The 20,420-nt window shown below is 39.1% G+C and overlaps 1 protein-coding gene across 1 annotated transcript in view; it reads left to right on the top strand.

The window, feature by feature from the left end:
- Positions 1-20,420, top strand: part of LOC137438971 (coagulation factor VII-like) — a 54,243-nt gene that overhangs the window by 20,974 nt on the left and 12,849 nt on the right. The window contains exons 4-5 of the mRNA XM_068134491.2: positions 7,489-7,602; positions 8,819-8,962. Of these exons, the coding sequence (XP_067990592.1) occupies positions 7,489-7,602; positions 8,819-8,962 (258 nt within the window). The remainder of the gene's footprint in view (positions 1-7,488; positions 7,603-8,818; positions 8,963-20,420) is intronic.

Genomic DNA, 20,420 nt, shown 5'->3' with positions numbered 1-20,420 from the left:
CCGGTCATACAGTACGTCGTTCTTGGCGAGGACCGCATCGCAACATCGCGACTTTGTACCATGTTCGAAAGTAGTCCGAATGGCTTTTATTCATTCGCCACACGTCTTTGAACGGAGAACGGCTTATAATCCAAGCACGGCAACTCGTCTTTAGAGCCCAGCATAAAGAGGCATCAAGTTTCTTCGGTGTCAATAGGAGTTCGAAACTTCCTTACGGTGAGCAAGCGCTGTGTATTGGGAGAAGAATAAAGTCCAAGATACCCGTATTGAGATCTGCTCGTGATTAATATTCTGAGGCATCTACAGTAGGGTCCTGAGTTTGAATCCCAGTCAGCTGTTGAATTAACACCAGGTGGGACTCAGCCTGTCATCCTTCCGAGGTTGGCAAAATGAGTACCAACTCACTGGGTCCTCTCTCAAGGAGGTTGGTGGCAGGATTTGCACTCCGGCCGCCGTAAAACACCTCATTCTGCAACACACACAGTGGTGTGTATCGGGAAGGTGCTGAGGTCACGTTGATAGTGTTGTACTAACTGACCAACATAAAGAATAAACCATATGGTGTCTCAATGCAATCTCTTCACTTCCATGGTGACAGACAGCTGAGAGACTTACAGTACTTCAAAATAATTTAATACTTACATTACTTGCTAACTGGTATCTCCACCCAGGTCATACTATCCTCTTCAACTAAAGTATCAAACAAGCCTGGCTACGCCGCTCTTAGACTTTCGGTTTTGCTTTTTTACAAATCAAAGAAAACTGTAAGCCAGTCGATTTCATATGAACCACAAGATGAACATCTCTGAGCAGACTCGCCATGCTTGCGGGTTTGCAATTGTGCAGATCCATGGGGAGAACAAGCATGGTGTTACTACAACGTATACTCCAAAGTGTTAGTTATATAGATCATGTTAGTTATACTACAAATTGTTAGTTACATAGATCATGTTAGTTATACTACAAATTGTTAGTTACATAGATCATGTTAGTTATACTACAAATTGTTAGTTACATAGATCATGTTAGTTATACTACAAAGTGTTAGTGATATAGATCATGTTAGTTATACTCCAAAGTTTTAGTTATATAAATCATGTTAGTTATACGACAAAGTTTTAGTTATATAGATCATGTTAGTTACACTACAAAGTTTTAGTTATATAGATCATGTTAGTTACACTACAAAGTTTTAGTTATATAGATCATGTTAGTTATACTACAAAGTGTTAGTTATATAGATCATGTTAGTTACACTACAAAGTTTTAGTTATATAGATCATGTTAGTTATACTACAAAGTTTTTGTTATATAGATCATGTTAGTTATACTACAAAGTTTTAGTTATATAGATCATGTTAGTTATACGACAAAGTTTTAGTGATATAGATCATGTTAGTTATACTACAAAGTGTTAGTTATATAGATCATGTTAGTTACACTGCAAAGTTTTAGTTATATAGATCATGTTAGTTATACTACAAAGTGTTAGTTATATAGAGCATGTTAGTTATACTCCAAAGTGTTAGTTATATAGATCATGTTAGTTATACGACAAAGTTTTAGTTATATAGATCATGTTAGTTATACGACAAAGTGTTAGTTATATAGATCATGTTAGTTATACGACAAAGTTTTAGTTATATAGATCATGTTAGTTATACGACAAAGTTTTAGCTATATAGATCATGTTAGTTATACGACAAAGTTTTAGTTATATAGATCATGTTAGTTACACTACAAAGTTTTAGTTATATAGATCATGTTAGTTATACTACAAAGTTTTAGTTATATAGATCATGTTAGTTATACTTCAAAGTTTTTGTTATATAGATCATGTTAGTTATACTACAAAGTGTTAGTTATATAGATCATGTTAGTTATACTACAACGTGTTAGTTATATAGATCATGTTAGTTATACTACAAAGTGTTAGTTATATAGATCATGTTAGTTATACGACAAAGTTTTAGTTATATAGATCATGTTAGTTATACTACAAAGTGTTAGTTTTATAGATCATGTTAGTTATACTACAAAGTGTTAGTTATATACAGTCATGTGAAAAAGTAAGTACACCCCATGTAAAGTTTTGACTTTTTCAACATATTTCAACATACAGCTATTTGATCTTCATTTCAACAATATTGATAGATAAAGGTGATATAATATAACAAATATCATGAAACATTTACATTTTGTAGTCCATTGTATAATTTAAATAAACATAAATGCAAATTTCGCATGTGGAAAAAGTAAGTACACCCCTACATTTATCACCACTTCAAATACCTAAAATTAGAATCAGGTGCACCAGCTCAGGTGCAAATGATTAGAACATCGTTCGAGAGGATCTTGGAGGAACCTGTCTTATTTAAACCTCAGACACTTCATTTGGTTTGCTCTTTGTTGTTGAAGTGTGCAGCGTCACCATGCCTAGATCAAAAGAGCTCTCTGAGGCCTTCAGAAAGGAGGTTATAGATGCCGACGAGTCTGGGAAGGGATTTAAAAAGATCTCCAAATAATTTGAAATCAATCATTCGACTGTCTGGAAGATTATCTACAAGTGGAGAAGATTCCAAACAACTACCAACTTGTTCAGGCCAGGCCGCCCCAGCAAGTTCAGCCCAAGAGCAGACCGCAAGATGCTGAAATAAGTCTCTAAGAACCCCAGAATTTCATCATGGGACCTACAGGTAGATCTTGCCACTGTTGATGTCAAAGTGCACGAGTCTACCATTAGAAAGAGCCTGCACAAATTTGATCTACATGGGAGGTGTGCCAGGAGGAAACCTTTGCTGTCCAGAAAGAACATCAGGGCAAGACTAAAGTTTGCCAATGAACACCTAGGCAAAGACCAACACTTCTGGAACAATGTGCTCTGGACAAATCAGTCAAAGGTAGAGCTATTTGGCCACAGTACCAGAAGACATGTTTGGCGAAAACCAAAGGCAGCATTTGACCACAAGAACCTGATACCAACTGTAAAGCATGGTGGTGCAAATATTATGGTTTGGGGCAGCTTTGCTGCATCAGGGCCTGGGCAGCTCACCATCATAGAATCCACTATGAATTCTTCATTGTACCAGAGGGTGCTTGAGGATAATGTGAGGCCATCTGTCAGAAAGTTGAAGCTCAAGCGAAGGTAGACCTTGCAACATGACAATGACCCGAAACATACCAGTAAATCCACCAAGGAATGGCTGAAAAGAAAGAAATGGAGGGTTCTGGAATGTCCAAGTCAAAGCCCGGATCTAAATCCAATCGAGATGTTGTGGGGGGATTTGAAACGAGCTGTGCATGCAAGAAACCCCTCAAACATCGCACAGCTAAAATAATTCTGCATGGAGGAGTGGGCAAAAATTTCTCCCAGTCGATGTCAGAGACTGGAAGACAGTGATAAGAAACGCCTACTTGTGGTTGTTTCTGCCAAAGGGGGCAATACCACCTATTAGAGCCAAGGGTGTACTTACTTTTTCCACATGCGAAATTTGCATTTATGTTTATTTAAATTATACAATGGACTACAAAATGTAAATGTTTCATGATATTTGTTATATTATATCACCTTTATCTATCAATATTGTTGAAATGAAGATCAAATAGCTGTATGTTGAAATATGTTGAAAAAGTCAAAACTTTACATGAGGTGTACTTACTTTTTCACGTGACTGGAGATCATGTTAGTTATACTACAAAGTGTTAGTCATAGAGATCATGTTAGTTATTCTACAAAGTGTTAGTTATCTATCTATAATTCCATTAATCTCTGTGTGTATGTGTGTGTGTATGTGTGTATGCGACAACGATTTCTCGACAACTACCGGTCCGATATACTTGAAACTTGCCAGGTATATTGCTGGGGACCCGAGGATGTGCCTTTTCAAGGTTTGAAATTAATCGGACAAGTAGTTACCGAGCTATGGCGATTTAGCCGTTCGCCGTTCGCTTTGGCGTTGCGAATGGACCAAACCATTTCATGTAAATAGAGGGGGGGGGGTTCTGTGGTCGTTGCGAATGGACCAAACCATTTCATGTAAGTAGAGGGGGGGGATTGTCACTGTACTCGCAAGCCGTTCGCCGTTCGCTTTGGCGTTGCGAATGGACCAAACCATTTCATGTAAATAGAGGGGGGGGATATAATTTTAGATAGATATATAGTACGGGCATATATATAGTACGGGCATGCCCTAGTCTATCTATAATTCCACTAATCTCTGTCTGTGTGTGTGTATGCGACCGCTGTTTCTCGACAACTACCGGTCCGATATACTTGAAACTTGCCAGGTATATTGCTGGGGACCCGAGGATGTGCCTTTTCAAGGTTTCATATCTATCTATAATTCCATTAATCTCTGTGTGTATGTGTGTGTGTATGTGTGTATGCGACAACGATTTCTCGACAACTACCGGTCCGATATACTTGAAACTTGCCAGGTATATTGCTGGGGACCCGAGGATGTGCCTTTTCAAGGTTTGAAATTAATCGGACAAGTAGTTACCGAGCTATGGCGATTTAGCCGTTCGCCGTTCGCTTTGGCGTTGCGAATGGACCAAACCATTTCATGTAAATAGAGGGGGGGGGGGGGGGGGGTTCTGTGGTCGTTGCGAATGGACCAAACCATTTCATGTAAATAGAGGGGGGGGATTGTCACTGTACTCGCAAGCCGTTCGCCGTTCGCTTTGGCGTTGCGAATGGACCAAACCATTTCATGTAAATAGAGGGGGGGGGATATAATTTTAGATAGATATATAGTACGGGCATATATATAGTACGGGCATGCCCTAGTATAGATAATGTTAGTTATACTACAAAGTGTTAGTTATATAGATCATGTTAGTTATACTACAAAGTGTTAGTTATATAGATCATGTTAGTTATACTATAAAGTTTTAGTTATATAGATCATGTTAGTTATACTACAAAGTGTTAGTTATATAGATCATGTTAGTTATACTACAAAGTGTTAGTTATATAGATCATGTTAGTTATACTACAAAGTTTTAGTTATATAGATCATGTTAGTTATACTACAAAGTGTTAGTTATATAGATCATGTTAGTTATACTACAAAGTTTTAGTTATATAGATCATGTTAGTTATACTGCAAAGTGTTAGTGATATAGATCATGTTAGTTATACTACAAAGTGCAAGTTATATCGATTCTGCTAGTTATACTACAAAGTGTTAGTTATATCGATCATGTTAGTTATACTACAAAGTGTTAATTATATAGATCATGTTAGTTATACTACAAAGTGTTAGTTATATCGATCATTTTAGTTATACTACAAAGTGTTAGTTATATCGATCATGCTAGTTATACTACAAGGTGTTAATAATATAGATAATGTTAGTTATACTGCAAAGTGTTCGTTATATCGATCATGTTAGTTATACTACAAAGTGTTAGTTATATCGATCATGTTAGTTATACTACAAAGTGTTAGTTATATCGATCATGTTAGTTCTACTACAAAGTGCGAGTTATATCGATTCTGCTAGTTATACTACAAAGTGTTAGTTATATCGATTCTGCTAGTTATACGACAAATTGTTAGTTATATTGATCATGTTAGTTACACTACAAAGTGTTAGTTATATCGATAATGTTAGTTATACTACAAAGTGTTAGTTACATCGATCATGTTAGTTATACGACAAAGTTTTAGTTATATAGATCATGTTAGTTATACTACAAAGTTTTAGTTATATAGATCATGTTAGTTATACTACAAAGTTTTAGTTATATAGATCATGTTAGTTATACTGCAAAGTTTTAGTTATATAGATCATGCTAGTTATACTACAAAGTTTTAGTTATATAGATCATGTTAGTTATACTGCAAAGTTTTAGTTATATAGATCATGTTCGTTATACTACAAAGTGTTAGTTATATCGATCATGTTAGTTGTACTACAAAGTGTTAATTATATAGATCATGTTAGTTATACTACAAAGTGTTAGTTATATCGATTCTGCTAGTTATACTACAAAGTGTTAGTTATATCGATCATGTTAGTTGTACTACAAAGTGTTAATTATATAGATCATGTTAGTTATACTACAAAGTGTTAATTATATAGATCATGTTAGTTATACTACAAAGTGCGAGTTATATCGATTCTGCTAGTTCTACTACAAAGTGTTAGTTATATCGATCATGTTCGTTGTACTACAAAGTGTTAATTATATAGATCATGTTAGTTATACTACAAAGTGTTAATTATATCGATCATTTTAGTTATACTACAACGTGTTAGTTATATCGATCATGTTAGTTGTACTACAAAGTGTTCATTATATAGATCATGTTAGTTATACTACAAAGTGTTAGTTATATCGATCATGTTAGTTCTACTACAAAGTGCGAGTTATATCGATTCTGCTAGTTCTACTACAAAGTGCGAGTTATATCGATCATGTTAGTTACACTACAAAGTGTTAGTTATATCGATAATGTTAGTTACACTACAAAGTGATAGTTATATCGATCATGTTAGTTACACTACAAAGTGTTAGTTATATCGATAATGTTAGTTACACTACAAAGTGTTAGTTATATCGATAATGTTAGTTCTACTACAAAGTGCGAGATATATCGATTCTGCTAGTTATACTACAAAGTGTTAGTTATATCGATAATGTTAGTTACACTACAAAGTGTTAGTTATATCGATAATGTTAGTTCTACTACAAAGTGCGAGATATATCGATTCTGCTAGTTATACTACAAAGTGATAGTTATATCGATCATGTTAGTTACACTACAAAGTGATAGTTATATCGATCATGTTAGTTACACTACAAAGTGTTAGTTATATCGATAATGTTAGTTCTACTACAAAGTGCGAGATATATCGATTCTGCTAGTTATACTACAAAGTGTTAGTTATATCGATCATGTTAGTTATACTACAAAGTGTTAGTTGTATAGATCATGTTAGTTATACTACAAAGTGCAAGTTATATCGATTCTGCTAGTTATACTACAAAGTGCGAGTTATATCGATTCTGCTAGTTATACTACAAAGTTGAGGTTATTTATTTGCATATTACGTACACGATTGAATGAAGTGGGATTGGTTTGAAAACGCCGACATTGTTGAATAAGTGGGGCAAATGGTGTCACTGGTTTGTGTTAATAACTCCCCGTTACACCATTTGCACCCCTAGTCTTGATATGGTATTTACAGTAAAGAGGGTGGATGAGGAGGGAAGGGTGAATGGGGGAGGTGAGGAGGGAGGTGAGTGGGGGAGGTGAGGAGGGAGGTGAGTGGGGGAGGTGAGGAGGGAGGCGAGGGTTGGAAAGGAGAGGGAAAGGTAGAGGAAGGGAGGGGAGACAAGGTGGGGAGGGAGGGGCACATTAATGAACTTTATTTAGTGTGAACTGCAGAAGGTGATACAAAGATCTTCACTGCCAAATGTCTCTCTGAGCAGAGAATGAGTCTGAATTGATGTTGGGTATTTGTATCGGGACTTTAGGAAAAACTCCATGCACATCAAACCCGTGCCATGATGGCAGTACGTGCCAGGACGTTGGTGAATATTACTCCTGCATATGCCCAACCGGTCGGGAAGGCAAGAACTGCGATGTCAGTAAGTAGTGATATACAGTACCTATACAGTACCTGTGTAACATCTATACAGCACCTATACAGTACTTATATACACCACCTGTATAGTACCTTTATACAGCACCTATGTGCAGTACCTGGACAGCACCTATACAGTGCCTATATAGCACCTGTACAGTACCTAAACAGCACCTATATACAGCACCTGTACAGTACCTGGACAGCACCTATACAGCACCTGTATAGTACCTTTATACAGCACCTGTACAGTACTTGGACAGCACCTATACAGCACCTGTACAGCATCTATACAGCGCCTATACAGCACCTATAAACTTTCAAAGTAGCTTCCATGCTTGTCAGCAAACACACTCAACACCTGCAGATGAGAAGATCCCCAAGGGCATTACCACAGACCACTACTCAAAAGGGACAGTGTACAATGGTTACAGTTCTTATCAAATCAATCGGGTTCTTGGAGAGCTCTGCTCGTCTATAGAAATATGTTTTTTCAAAGTCATTGAAAAACAAAGTTGAAAGCACTGAACACCTGTATTTAATCCATGACCTTGATTGCTTTTCACAGTAACACTCTTCCCTCCCGGGCTTCAAACACCTGGTGCACTACTATCTCATGTCATTCCCTGTCCAAGTCCACGATATTTTCTACCCCCATTAACACTACCCTCTTACTTGTAGGTTATTGTGTTTCCTCCCCTCCTCTCTTCCCTCATTCCCTCGCTTCCGGTATATATTGTGACCAAATGTGGCCCCACTGTCATTTTGTGAAATTTTAACTCTCGGTCTCCTTCCATGAACCTCGATCTTGCATAGAAATCAAATTTAAATGGTTATTTTTCTCTGTTGTCGAATCAAATTCACAAAATCCTCCAACTCTCGGAGCTTATAAACTCTCAGGGAACCTATATATACAGCACCTATAACAAGATGTACCTTTACACCTGAACGTTGGTCCATAAGAAGCCATAAGCAAGTTGAAGCCCCTCCACTTTATCCCCCCTACTTTCTTGCTACCCACCCATACTCATCTGAAACATGTCCGGCGTTTGTCTTCCTCGTCCCCTTGGCTTTGATCATCATGTCTGTGATCCTGCTGCCCTCTGTCGTTTCGCTCCTCCACGAGTCTACACTTGTGTAGGTACAAAAAGAACAAAAGTATTGGTGACATATCCAGGTCATTGTGTGGTCTACCTGTTCTTTCAACCTTCGTTCCACAGTGTCCGTAACACGGCGTCACTGCCGTGTGAACAATGGCGAATGTGAACACGAATGCACCATGGAGGCAAACACGCTGGATGTACGGTGTCACTGTGTCAAGGGTTACCAGTTGGGTCGTGACAACACCAGCTGTATTCCTGAAGGTAAGCTCACCCTGTCCGGCCTTCGATTTGTAACATCTGACCTTTTCTAAACACATTGTGTAAACCATGGGCGAAAGGTCAGAATCCCACAGGGTATGTCATCACAAGCTCCGAAGGGCCATTTCATGCACACCTGAAAACCAATCAATATCATGAACACCTGACCTGTTTATGACCTATTTTAGTCATATTGTGCTCTCTTTGTAGCTAGGTGGCTAACACAAAAAACAGTTCACATTTTGATATAAGCATGAAACTAGGCAGTGATGTTTTCACAAAAATACTCTTTAAATCCAGTCGATTAGCCCACCCAAAGTTCAGCATGGTGGCCATTTTCTTTTTAACTCTTAGATGCAGGCGTCAAAAATCCTACATAAACGCGGCCATTGGGCCTGGGAGGCCCAACGGATGTATTCGTGTAGTTTTTTATATATTTTTTATAGATATTTTTCTTTCATATCCTTTTTCAATCCAAGTCGATGCTCATGGATGTGTATTTGCTCAGAAAATGTGAATCATTGATCCTATTATTCCGTTTCCGTTTCCGAATTGGGATTCCGTTTCCGGTCCGGTCGTGAGAGGACGCTGGCGTCACTTGCTCGCCGCTTCTCTGACTGGACCATTGTCCGTATCTTGCTTTCCTGGTGGTCGTGGCGGATTTTTGGCCATTGAGTCTGCCCTCTGCACGGTTCCGGCTCTGCTCTGCTGCTCCTGGCTTCACCTGCTCGGCTCCTTCGCTGTTTCCTCGGGCTCACTCTCGTGGGTTGTGCCCATTGTTTGCAGCGGCGGTGGTGGCGGTTTGCCGCCGTGATCTTGATTAGCGGCGGCGGTCGTTTGCCGCTGCATTTGCCGCTTTGCCTCCTCAACCTTGGCCTCGTGTTCGTCTCTTCGCTCCTGTCTGCCCTCTGCATGGTCCCGGCTCTGCTCCTGGCTTCACCTGCTCGGCTCCTTCGCTGTTTCCTCGGGCCCACTCCCGTGGGTTGTGACGATTGTTTCGCCTCCTCACCCTTGGCCTCGTGCTCGTCCCTTCGCTCCTGCTGGCATGGCTCTGCGGTACTCCGCCGCAAGGCTTCTCCTGCTTAAAACCCGCTCCACCCCATCATGCATCTCTGCAATCAAATCGAATGGACTCCTGCGTCGACCCAGGTACATTCACCGTGGCTCCGGTCGTAAGTTTGTTTATTTACAATCAGGTCACTCCATCCCCATCCTCTGGTCGGCTCAGCGCACTCCCACTCATCATCCCAACACACCTGGTCACAACAACGCACAAAATCGCACCTCCTGTCTGCGAACCCTGGCCAAATCACCTGGATTCATACCCGCCGTACAAAACAACATCAAGCTCACCCTGTTCAATACCCGGTCCCTCAACAACAAATGCCTCATCCTGAACGACTACATCCTGGAAAATAAACTGGACTTTCTCTGTCTCACTGAGACCTGGCAACAACCACTGGACTACTACACGCTCAACCTCACCACACCCAATGGATATTCTTACATCAATAAACCACGCTCGGAGGGCCGAGGTGGTGGAATTGCCGTTATTCACCGACAATACATCAAGACCAACCTCATCTCCATCTCATCTGCTCCATCATTTGAACACCTGGCTTTTAAACTCTCTGGTCACACACAGTCAGTCATGGCTGTTGTCTACCGCCCTCCCAAACCACACCCATCATTCCTGTCTGACTTCTCCTACTTTCTGACCCAGCTATGTTCCCTCTCCCCCTCAATCCTCCTCCTTGGTGATTTCAATATCCACATGGACTCCACTGACTCCACGCTAACCACTGACTTCACTGATTTACTCACCTGCTTTAACCTCACTCAACATGTCAACTTTCCTACCCATAACCGTGGTCACATTTTGGACCTTGTCTGCTCTACTGGACTAATTTTGCACCATCTCTCTGGCTCCGACCTCACTCTCTCTGACCACCTAGCCATCACTCTGACCATCAACATCCCCACCCCAGCACCAAGGCATTATCGCACTATCAACTTCCGTAAGCTAAACGCTCTTTCACCTACCTCATTCTCATCGACCCTCTCTGAAAAAATGTCCACTTCTCCCTTCGTTGACCCCCACACCCCTTCTGACCTCACTGACTACTACAACCACACTCTCTCCTCCTGCCTTGACCAACTTGCGCCTATAAAAACCAAAACAGTTTCTTTCACCCATTCTGCTCCCTGGTTTACCCCTGAACTCCGCCTGATGAAAACTCGTGCTCGCCAACTTGAAAGACTCCGCAATAAAACAGGTCTCACAGTTCACTCCCAGGCCTACAAGGACCACATACAACACTATAAAGATGCCCTCTCCCGCGCCCGCTCCGCCTACTACTCTCAAATTATCCACTCTGGCTCCGGAAACCCAAAAGCACTCTTCTCTACAAGAAACAAACTCCTCAGCCCCCTGAACACCACCACCCAGTCATTCACAATAGACAACTGCATCTCCTTCCTTTCATTCTTCCAATGCAAAATTGAAAACATCTACAACAGCTTGACCACCGCCGCACCCGCTCCCCCTCAAACCACCTGCCCGCCCTTATCCTGCCATCCCCTGTCTCAATTCTCCCCAGTCTCCCCTACTGACCTCTCTGAACTCCTCATCGGAATGAAAACTGCCACCTGCACTCTTGACCCCATCCCCTCCAGCTTTGTCAAGGCCTCCCTTCCTGCTCTCTCTCCACTTATCATTGCAACAATAAACTCCTCCGTCTACAGGCATCGTCCCACCATCCCTCAAAATTGCTGCTGTTACCCCCATTCTGAAAAAACCTGGACTAAACCCTGACACCCTAAATAACTTCAGACTGTCGGGGAAGTGGTGTGAGACTCAAGACTCCAATGATGTCATAGGTTTACAAAAGATCACAACTTTATTAACCGGTTGTTCACTTCATTCCAATACCAAATAATACCGTTTAACTCAATGGACCAGGTAACTCTATCCGCATAGTCCCTCTTTCGTGGCTGCAGCGCCGAACCCGTGGTACGCGTTCATTCCGTCGGGCAGGGCTTCTGAGGATGAGTGCTCTCCTGGCTCAAAGTCTCTTCTGTTTATATCGGCAAACTTCAGTTAATCCTCTGTGCGCTGAAATCGTAATCCCTTCTCCGCTGCTTCTAATCCGTTCTCCGCAAACGTTACTCGGTCGCCTCACTGGCACCAGCTCGCTCTCCTCCCTGCTGGGAATTTGCTTCATCCTCTTTGCATCCCGATGAAAGACAATAGTACGGGCTTGGGAATGTGTGTTAGCCCGGGGTCGTGCTAAAGCTACACAACAGGACTCCCAGCTTCGACAGGGCGAGATGCATTCCTGACATTCTTGCGACCACCTGCTCGTACCTTGGTTCGTTACCAGTTCCAACCAAAGAGTTACACTGAGTTACACTTCCACAATTCCCTCATCTTTTTGTTTTTGTTTATATTAACCATTAATCTAAACATCAATATAAGTAAACAATCAATCACTGCAAGTAAACATCAATACAAGTATAAGTAAATAATCAATATCTACAAGTAAATATCAATACAAGTATTCAAACCATAACTTTGGTAATCAAATTCCCTTAGGCATACACCGTCATCCTGCAAGAATCACAAAACATTTCGTTGGTCATTGACTCCTTCCATATTGTTCAATCTATTGCATTTGCATCACAAATATCTTTTCAAAACAACACTTCACCATCACCAAGATACAACAATTTAACTTCATTTTCAAGTTTTGTAAAGCATCTGCACCATCTGGCAAAAACGTTTGCCTCCACACAAATGTTGACTTTGTTTGAAAGGAAGGGCTGATCACTTGTGTTTGAATCCAGGTATGAAACATTTTCTCCTAATGTCTTCATAGCACCTGCACTACTTCGTGTAGGATTTCGCTGTTGTGGTAACATTGCGGAGTCATAGACTGACCCTGCTCTCCATGTAGCATTCTTGCCACTTTTTTTCTGTAAACCATAGTAATTCCTGAACAAGGCCTTCACCCAGTTGTAGTCGACTTGCCTCCTCCCTCATTGTGAGTGGGCAGCAAGTATTGGTGTGACGTTGATTGGCCAGCAAGATGTGGAACAGGGATGCCGGATGCATCCACAATGATGTTGGGACCATGGTGTTCAGGTCATTCATGGTCCATACCAGGAGCAACCAGCAGAATCGTGCACAGCTGTTGTGACAAGGGCACAGCCGTTTTTTTGCAGCTCCATGCTGGTTCCCCGGACGTTGGTGAAGTAATAACATATGTCCCCGCATTTCACAGAGGTTGCAGGTAAAATGTCATTGTCCTGCAACTTCTGATGTGGTGAATGTTCGAAGCCTTCGAACAAGAGTAAGTGATCGCCTTTCTTTCATATGTTGCAGTGTGATCCAGGCAAATGGTCACATAAATTTCCTTGGTGAAGGTAAGCATCCATCTCCAAGTTACACGGGAGAATGTCTTCATCATTCTTTGAGAAAGAGGGTGTATGCCACGTTTAACTTCATTTTTTTAGCCACAAATTTTCTTTCTCGAACTTCTTCCCAATTCCGTTAGCACCCCCTTCATATGTGATCTCGTCTTATCCTTATGCTCAGTCACATCTGAATCTGCTTTCCACACACACTGAATCAGATAGGGTACATCTTACCATGAAATCAGCATAATCATGTATATCTTCCGACAGTTTCACATTCAACAATTTGTTGTTTTTCCTTAACACAAAAAAGTTATATTCATTTATATGCGTCACACAAATAATATTCAATCAGGTATGTATTTTACTACTAAACTAAGAATAACATCCACAATTGCTTTCAGGTTAATATAGTTCAAAAATTAACTCATGCAGGTATTTTAGCACTACTCTAAGAAAATAAATTGTATATGATTACAATCACAAACAGGAATATCTAATTCCCAACAACAATTTTCCCAAACCAACAAATTAAGCATAATGTATTATTACCATAATTCCTCTCCACTTTTTCTTTTTCCTTTTTTTTTTTTTTTTTTCCTAACAGTGTGTCACTCGTGGTGATATGAGTTCACTGATATTGTAATTGACACAACGCATAACATTGTCGTTATGCCATTATCTTAATTCTACTGTATTCATTTGCAACATCACTTGATTTAATCTTTTAATCTCAGTATTTATGTCGCCATAAAAGTCTTCCTTTTCTGGTTCCACATTTCTTTCCTCATTTGTCACTTCATGCGTTATCATCGTGTTGTTGGTTGCCTTATTCAGACACACCGTCACTAAGGCTTTCAAGCAAGCCACCACTAAAACAATTGCCAATATAACTACTAAACCAACAAACAAATATTGGAGTATCTTAGCTACCACCCCTCCAAATGTGTTTCCCAACCATGCAAAGGCACCCCCTTTTATATAATCGTGGTATCTTGCTCCCTCTTGTCCCACCTGTAGCCATCTGTAAAACATGTGAGCTACCCCTTGTATATGTTCATACCTATAACATAATTATATGTCAATGACATTCAACATTGTATACCAAACTAACAAGCTTCCTAAAAGGTAAATAAAGAAAATTCCTTAATATGTAACATAAATCAGATTATTTGTCTTACCCTGATCCCCCTATCTCCCGGGGTCGAACTAAATCCCCTAATCATGAGTGTAGTTGTGATACATTATCCCTCATGTTGCGCTAATATCAGTAGATAATGGTATGTCATGTAGGCAAATAAATGTCACTATCTTCCCTAATTCAAGTAGGAATATTAAATGTTGAAATTGTAATGTTTATCAATGCAAGGGGTGTTAAAATGTAATTCAAATGAATGTATATCACGACTATCATTTATCCGCCACTGAATGTTCTGCTGGGCTGCTAGGTGCAGCCTCATTTTCTGTGGGATCGTCCACCTTAGCCCCATGTGCTTGCTTGCAATGAGAGGCATGAATCCAACTTTCTATTTTGGGTCCATATTTGTTTCTATTCTTATCAATCTCCTATGGTTTATCAATTCGTTCCAAGATACCGCAACCAAAGGTTTTAACCAAGGCTCTACCAAACTATTTCCAATGTGAACAAAAAATGCCAGTGAAACAATGATTCGAGGAATTAACTTCAAGGGGTCAATAAATTTATTCTATAACCAGATCTAATTTTCCCATCCAATAGTTTGCCTTGCCACATGTCATATTATAACACTTTAATAAACCTTCGAAAAATGTTTCCCATCTCAACAAATTTCCTTTTTTTACAAATAGCCATGTGTAACTTTAAATACATGTGTAACGTATTTAACTACAATTTCCTCTCAATTTGTTTGGCCTAACTGGCCGCAAAAGTGGCTGCCAGCATGCAGTACCGTTTTTTATCTACCAAGGAAGTGCTCGTCCACACAAGACCTCTACCAAAATGTTGTTTGTAAAAACAAATCTGGGATTTCTGATTACATGGATGCACACTCTCAGGACATTTTCAGGCTGCTGTTAACAATCCACTACGATAAATTAATTCCTTTACCCACAATCAAATAATTAGTACAAATTGAGGATATTATCCCTATCACATTCTTTTATAGATTCATTATGTTGGATCTAATTTTTTCCAAATAATTTCGCACTGGTGTAAGGAAGAACAATAGCTCTCATAAGTCTTAGTAATATCGTAGTTAATTTACCCAGCATCAAAGAATTTATTTACTATCCATTCTCATCTGTTAACCAGTGACTTTGTTTGAACTCCAGAACTCAAAACTCACAATAGTTCAAACCAGCAAAATTTCCTTTACTATTTTCCCATATCATCTATGCCTTATACACATCCATACATACAGCCCAATTTATATTCTGATAAAATTCAAGTTTATATATATATAAAATCCGTGAGCAGAGTACTCTGGGAAGTCAGTGTAAGACCTCTCCAAAATTTGGCTAATTTTGTACTCCCACATTTTTTATGAAGCTCATATCCATAAATAGCTTTGATTCTCATATAAATTCTATCACAATGGAATCCCAAGATTACTTCCAATTTTTTTTTACTATTAATGAATAGCTGCTCATAACTCAGCAATCAAATCTTTATTCTCCATCTCCCTTGACAAAAGTGATAATTTTCATAATCAAATTATATTTCTATTTTTTATTTTACGAATTCTCTCGATATGCGATCCCATCCCCATGGAACTATCTATTTTTCAGACAAGGCACACTGTCGGTGTCAACAATCTTGTAAGATTGATACACAAAAACAAAAACACTGACACACAAAATACCCACACACACATGCATTATGCGTATTTGTTTGCGTTGGAACCCTTATTTACAGATCCGGATGGGTGTCAACTTTATTTCAATTTCTCAAAATTTGTCCTTCAATTTTATAAGCGCTAATACACAAATGGACCAAAAAGTTTATTCTTAGAAAACCCCTATGACGTCACATTGACATTACCCTTTCAGTTCCCACAATAATTTATCCAAATTTGACTACCCACCCATTTGTATGTCAGTCGACCACTGACCTATCAATCGTGCGGAACAATAGTCTGAAATTCCCACCTGATCATCATGTGACTCTTGTCACTTGGTTTGCCAAAAATTACAAAGCAATTGTTCCAAACTTTGTAAATTTAAAATTTTGTGCCCAACATAAAAGATCCAATTTCGGCATTTGATCAATTAATTATCAATTTGCTTACAAGCAAAAGAAAAAATGAATAATTCTTGCTCCGAAAACTTTTCAGACCCAAGAATCATTGACAGTTATTCATGTTTGTCCAGTAATCTAATTTGTTGAGGCCAATCGTCATTTGGGATTTGTCGCAATGAAGGCCTAATCATTGTCTGAGGTATCGGTCAGCACTGGTACCCTTGATCTTGGTTTACCCTATGAACTTGTCTTCCTTTTGGTATACGGACATCCTCTTTTCCAATGTCCCATCCGTCCACACTTGAAACACCGGTTTCTGTCGTTGCCTGGTCTGTGCACCTGTGCACTTGTATTGCTGGGCTGCATCTCTACATCCCTGAGTTGCCACTGCAATCTCTCGTTATCTCCTGAAACACGAAAAAATTCTCTGTACCGTCCTTTTTGGGGAGACAACTGGAAATCAGATGGGACAACTGTCACTTTCATTCCTAATTTCGAGGGCAGTTGTGCATTTGTCTCCTCCACTGTATCCTGTATCCTTTTTATTTTAAGTTCTAGATCCGTTATCCGTTCTTGCTGTTCCCGTTGTCTGGATTCACCATCCCAAAGATGGAATGCAAGCCAGTCTACCGTTAGATTCTGTCTCTTCCTGGCTTTCAATCTTTGTTCCAATCTTTCCAATCGACTTCGCTCAAATGTAGCATCTCTTGGAAACTCCTCATCATGTCCCTTTGTCCACAAATACCAATTCTCGACCTGCCTTATAGCTTCGGCACCATAACGGTCGTACATATGATGTGTACAAGTACCTTTTTGTGGAATCTCTGGTTGTCCTTGTGTATTCTTGCAGGCTCCATTTCCCATTCTGCCTTTTATCAAAGTAGCGTTGGATGTGTTGTAGTTTGTTCCTCTAAAGCTTCACTCGTACCTCCAGGAAGGATCTCTCCACCTGTTCAAAGGGTGATTTCCAGAGAATCTCTCTCACCTGTGGCTTTTGCACAATCCAATCTCACAGGTCAGTATTTGCAGATGAGCCAGAGGGTCAGTATGAAATGGGTGAATCCTCAGGTGTCCGCTCTGTTGAAGGGGAAATCATACAATGATAACCGCACATATATATCTATATATAAACTCACCACCTTGCTCAATTTTCCAAGGTTGTGTTCACATTGATAATATCTCACAAAGATATTAAAGCTTCTTTCTTGAGACCGCATTTTCATCAATCAAACGATCAATATATTCAATTTAATTTATTCAATTCAATTTATCCAGTTAAATTTATTCAATTAAATTCAATCAATTAGATTCAATCAATCAACAATTCAATCAATTATTCAATTTCAATTAATTCATCAATATTCATCAATAAATCAAATTAATCATTTTGGATGACTCCTTGCATAAGCCCTTTCCCCAATGATGTCAGGACAGGTCCATCCATTGACTGAGATCGAATCTCATCGGTCGTCACCTCTGGTTCATACCTCATGTCAATTGATGAATCACCGTTCTGTCCTAGGGTCATATCTGACATATTTCCCCATTTTGCCTGGTCTCCACAAATTTTCTTTGCAACCACTAAAGGCAACTCATCCTTCATTCGTGAGACAGCTAGCATGGATGGCAGATATTAAAGTTCATTGGGAAAAATATCTCATCATTTTTCTTTTAATAGTACCCAAAATCTCTTGGCAATATAAATTTCGTAAAACTCCTGAAATAAGACTGTAAAATTCCTTCAATCATGCTAAATTTTGAAACTCCATCGCTTCTAATACCCAATTTATCCCATAGGGCTTGAAAGTTCTTTTCCAAATTCGTGCAATCATTCTGCATTTGAACCCTATGATATCATTCATAATAATCATCATGATTTTATAGTCATGGTCCTATCATAATCATCTATTTAAAAACGAACATTTCCTTTATCACCACAGCTATGTGGTATAATCAACAATAGAATAAAACTGTACATAGCAACAGGCTACCTCATGGCCACTTAGTATACCTATTGACAATAAGTCATAACAATATCGAATAATCATTGAACAATTAAAAAATCGCTTCCACTGCTCCAGCCGCAGCATTCGTCATTTTGTCTGCTCATCTGCATGACCAAAACGAAATAAAGGGAGCTCAACCATTACACAGCGCTTTTAATGGCGCATGCCATAGGAACTCAACGCAATTTCGACTCGGCCAGAAAAACGAGCAAATTTTGCAGGATGTTAACTGGAATTAGCCATGAAAATATATACAAAATACACAAAAATACACACCCACAAAAATAAACAACAAAACCCAAACAAAACCAAGGTCGACCATATTACCCAATTAAATTACACATTAAATTACTCATTAAATTACTCATTAAATTACTCATTAAATTACTCATTTAAATTACTCATTAAATTACTCATTAAATTACTCATTAAATTACTCATTAAATTACTCATTAAATTACTCATTAAATTACTCATTTAAATTACCCATTAAATTACTCATTAAATTACTCATTAAATTACTCATTAAATTACTCATTAAATTACTCATTAAATTACTCATTAAATTACTCATTTCAGCATCGTATTGATTGCTGAACTGTTCATGGGTTTATACACACCTTAAAAGAGGTATGCTTTGTGGTGTTGCCCACCTACCACGTTTAATTAAATTAATTGATTGCTGAACTGTTCATGGGTTTATACACACCTTAAAAGAGGTATGCTTTGTGGTGTTGCCCACCTACCACGTTGAATTAAATTACATCATTTCAGCATCGTATTGATTGCTGAAATGTTCATGGGTTTATACACACCTTAAAAGAGGTATGCTTTGTGGTGTTGCCCACCTACCACGTTTAATTAAATTAATTGATTGCTGAAATGTTCATGGGTTTATACACACCTTAAAAGAGGTATGCTTTGTGGTGTTGCCCACCTACCACGTTGAATTAAATTACATCATTTCAATTAAAAAAAACATCGCTTCTACTGCTCCAGCCGCAGCATTCGTCACTTTGTCTGCTCATCCGCATGACCAAAACGAAATAAAGGGAGCTCAACCATTACACAGCGCTTTTAATGGCGCATGCCATAGGAACTCAACGCAATTTTGACTCGGCCAGAAAACGAGCAAATTTTGCAGGATGTTAACTGGAATTAGTCGTGAAAATATATCCAAAATACACAAAAATACACACCCACACAAATAAACAACATTTATTCCGTTCAACAGAACAAACATTTCCTATATCATGACATGCATGTCTTCAAAATTATATGACCAAGAGAAAAAGTAAAACTAATTAAAACTGCGGGCAGTGATGATCCGGGGACCATACCGCTCCATCCTGATTGGACGGGTGCGTGCTAGAGTCGTTAACAACGACAGTCCAGATCCGATTGTTCAAAATTTCAACTCAATCGATCGAAAAATGAACGCAGGGATGCATTTTAAAGGTGCAGTGGCACGAACTGAGTTGCCACGAATATGGCCACGAAATTGCCAATATGGCCATCACAAAATATTTTCCTTAATCAATTGGCTCATAGCATAACCAATCTGCAAGTATTTCATCCGAAGATGTATCTCTGAGGAATTTTAATTAAATAAGTCATTTATAAATCAACGAGTTAATTTATTAAATGATTAATCAATAAATCAAAATTTTCCTTGACAGCCACATCACTTGGTCAGTGTCATGTCCAAATATCAGCTTCCTTACTCAAAAGGTGCCTGAGTTAATGTAATGTAATTACTGTAATAAGATTACTGCAATTACTGTAATGATTACTGTAATTACTGTAATTACCGGAACTGTAA

The sequence above is a fragment of the Myxine glutinosa genome, chromosome 13 (assembly GCF_964187855.1).
Source record: "Myxine glutinosa chromosome 13, kmMyxGlut1.1, whole genome shotgun sequence".
Taxonomy (NCBI): domain Eukaryota; kingdom Metazoa; phylum Chordata; class Myxini; order Myxiniformes; family Myxinidae; genus Myxine; species Myxine glutinosa.
The sequence above is the reverse complement of the archived record's forward strand: the minus strand, read 5'-3'. Positions and strand labels throughout refer to the sequence as shown.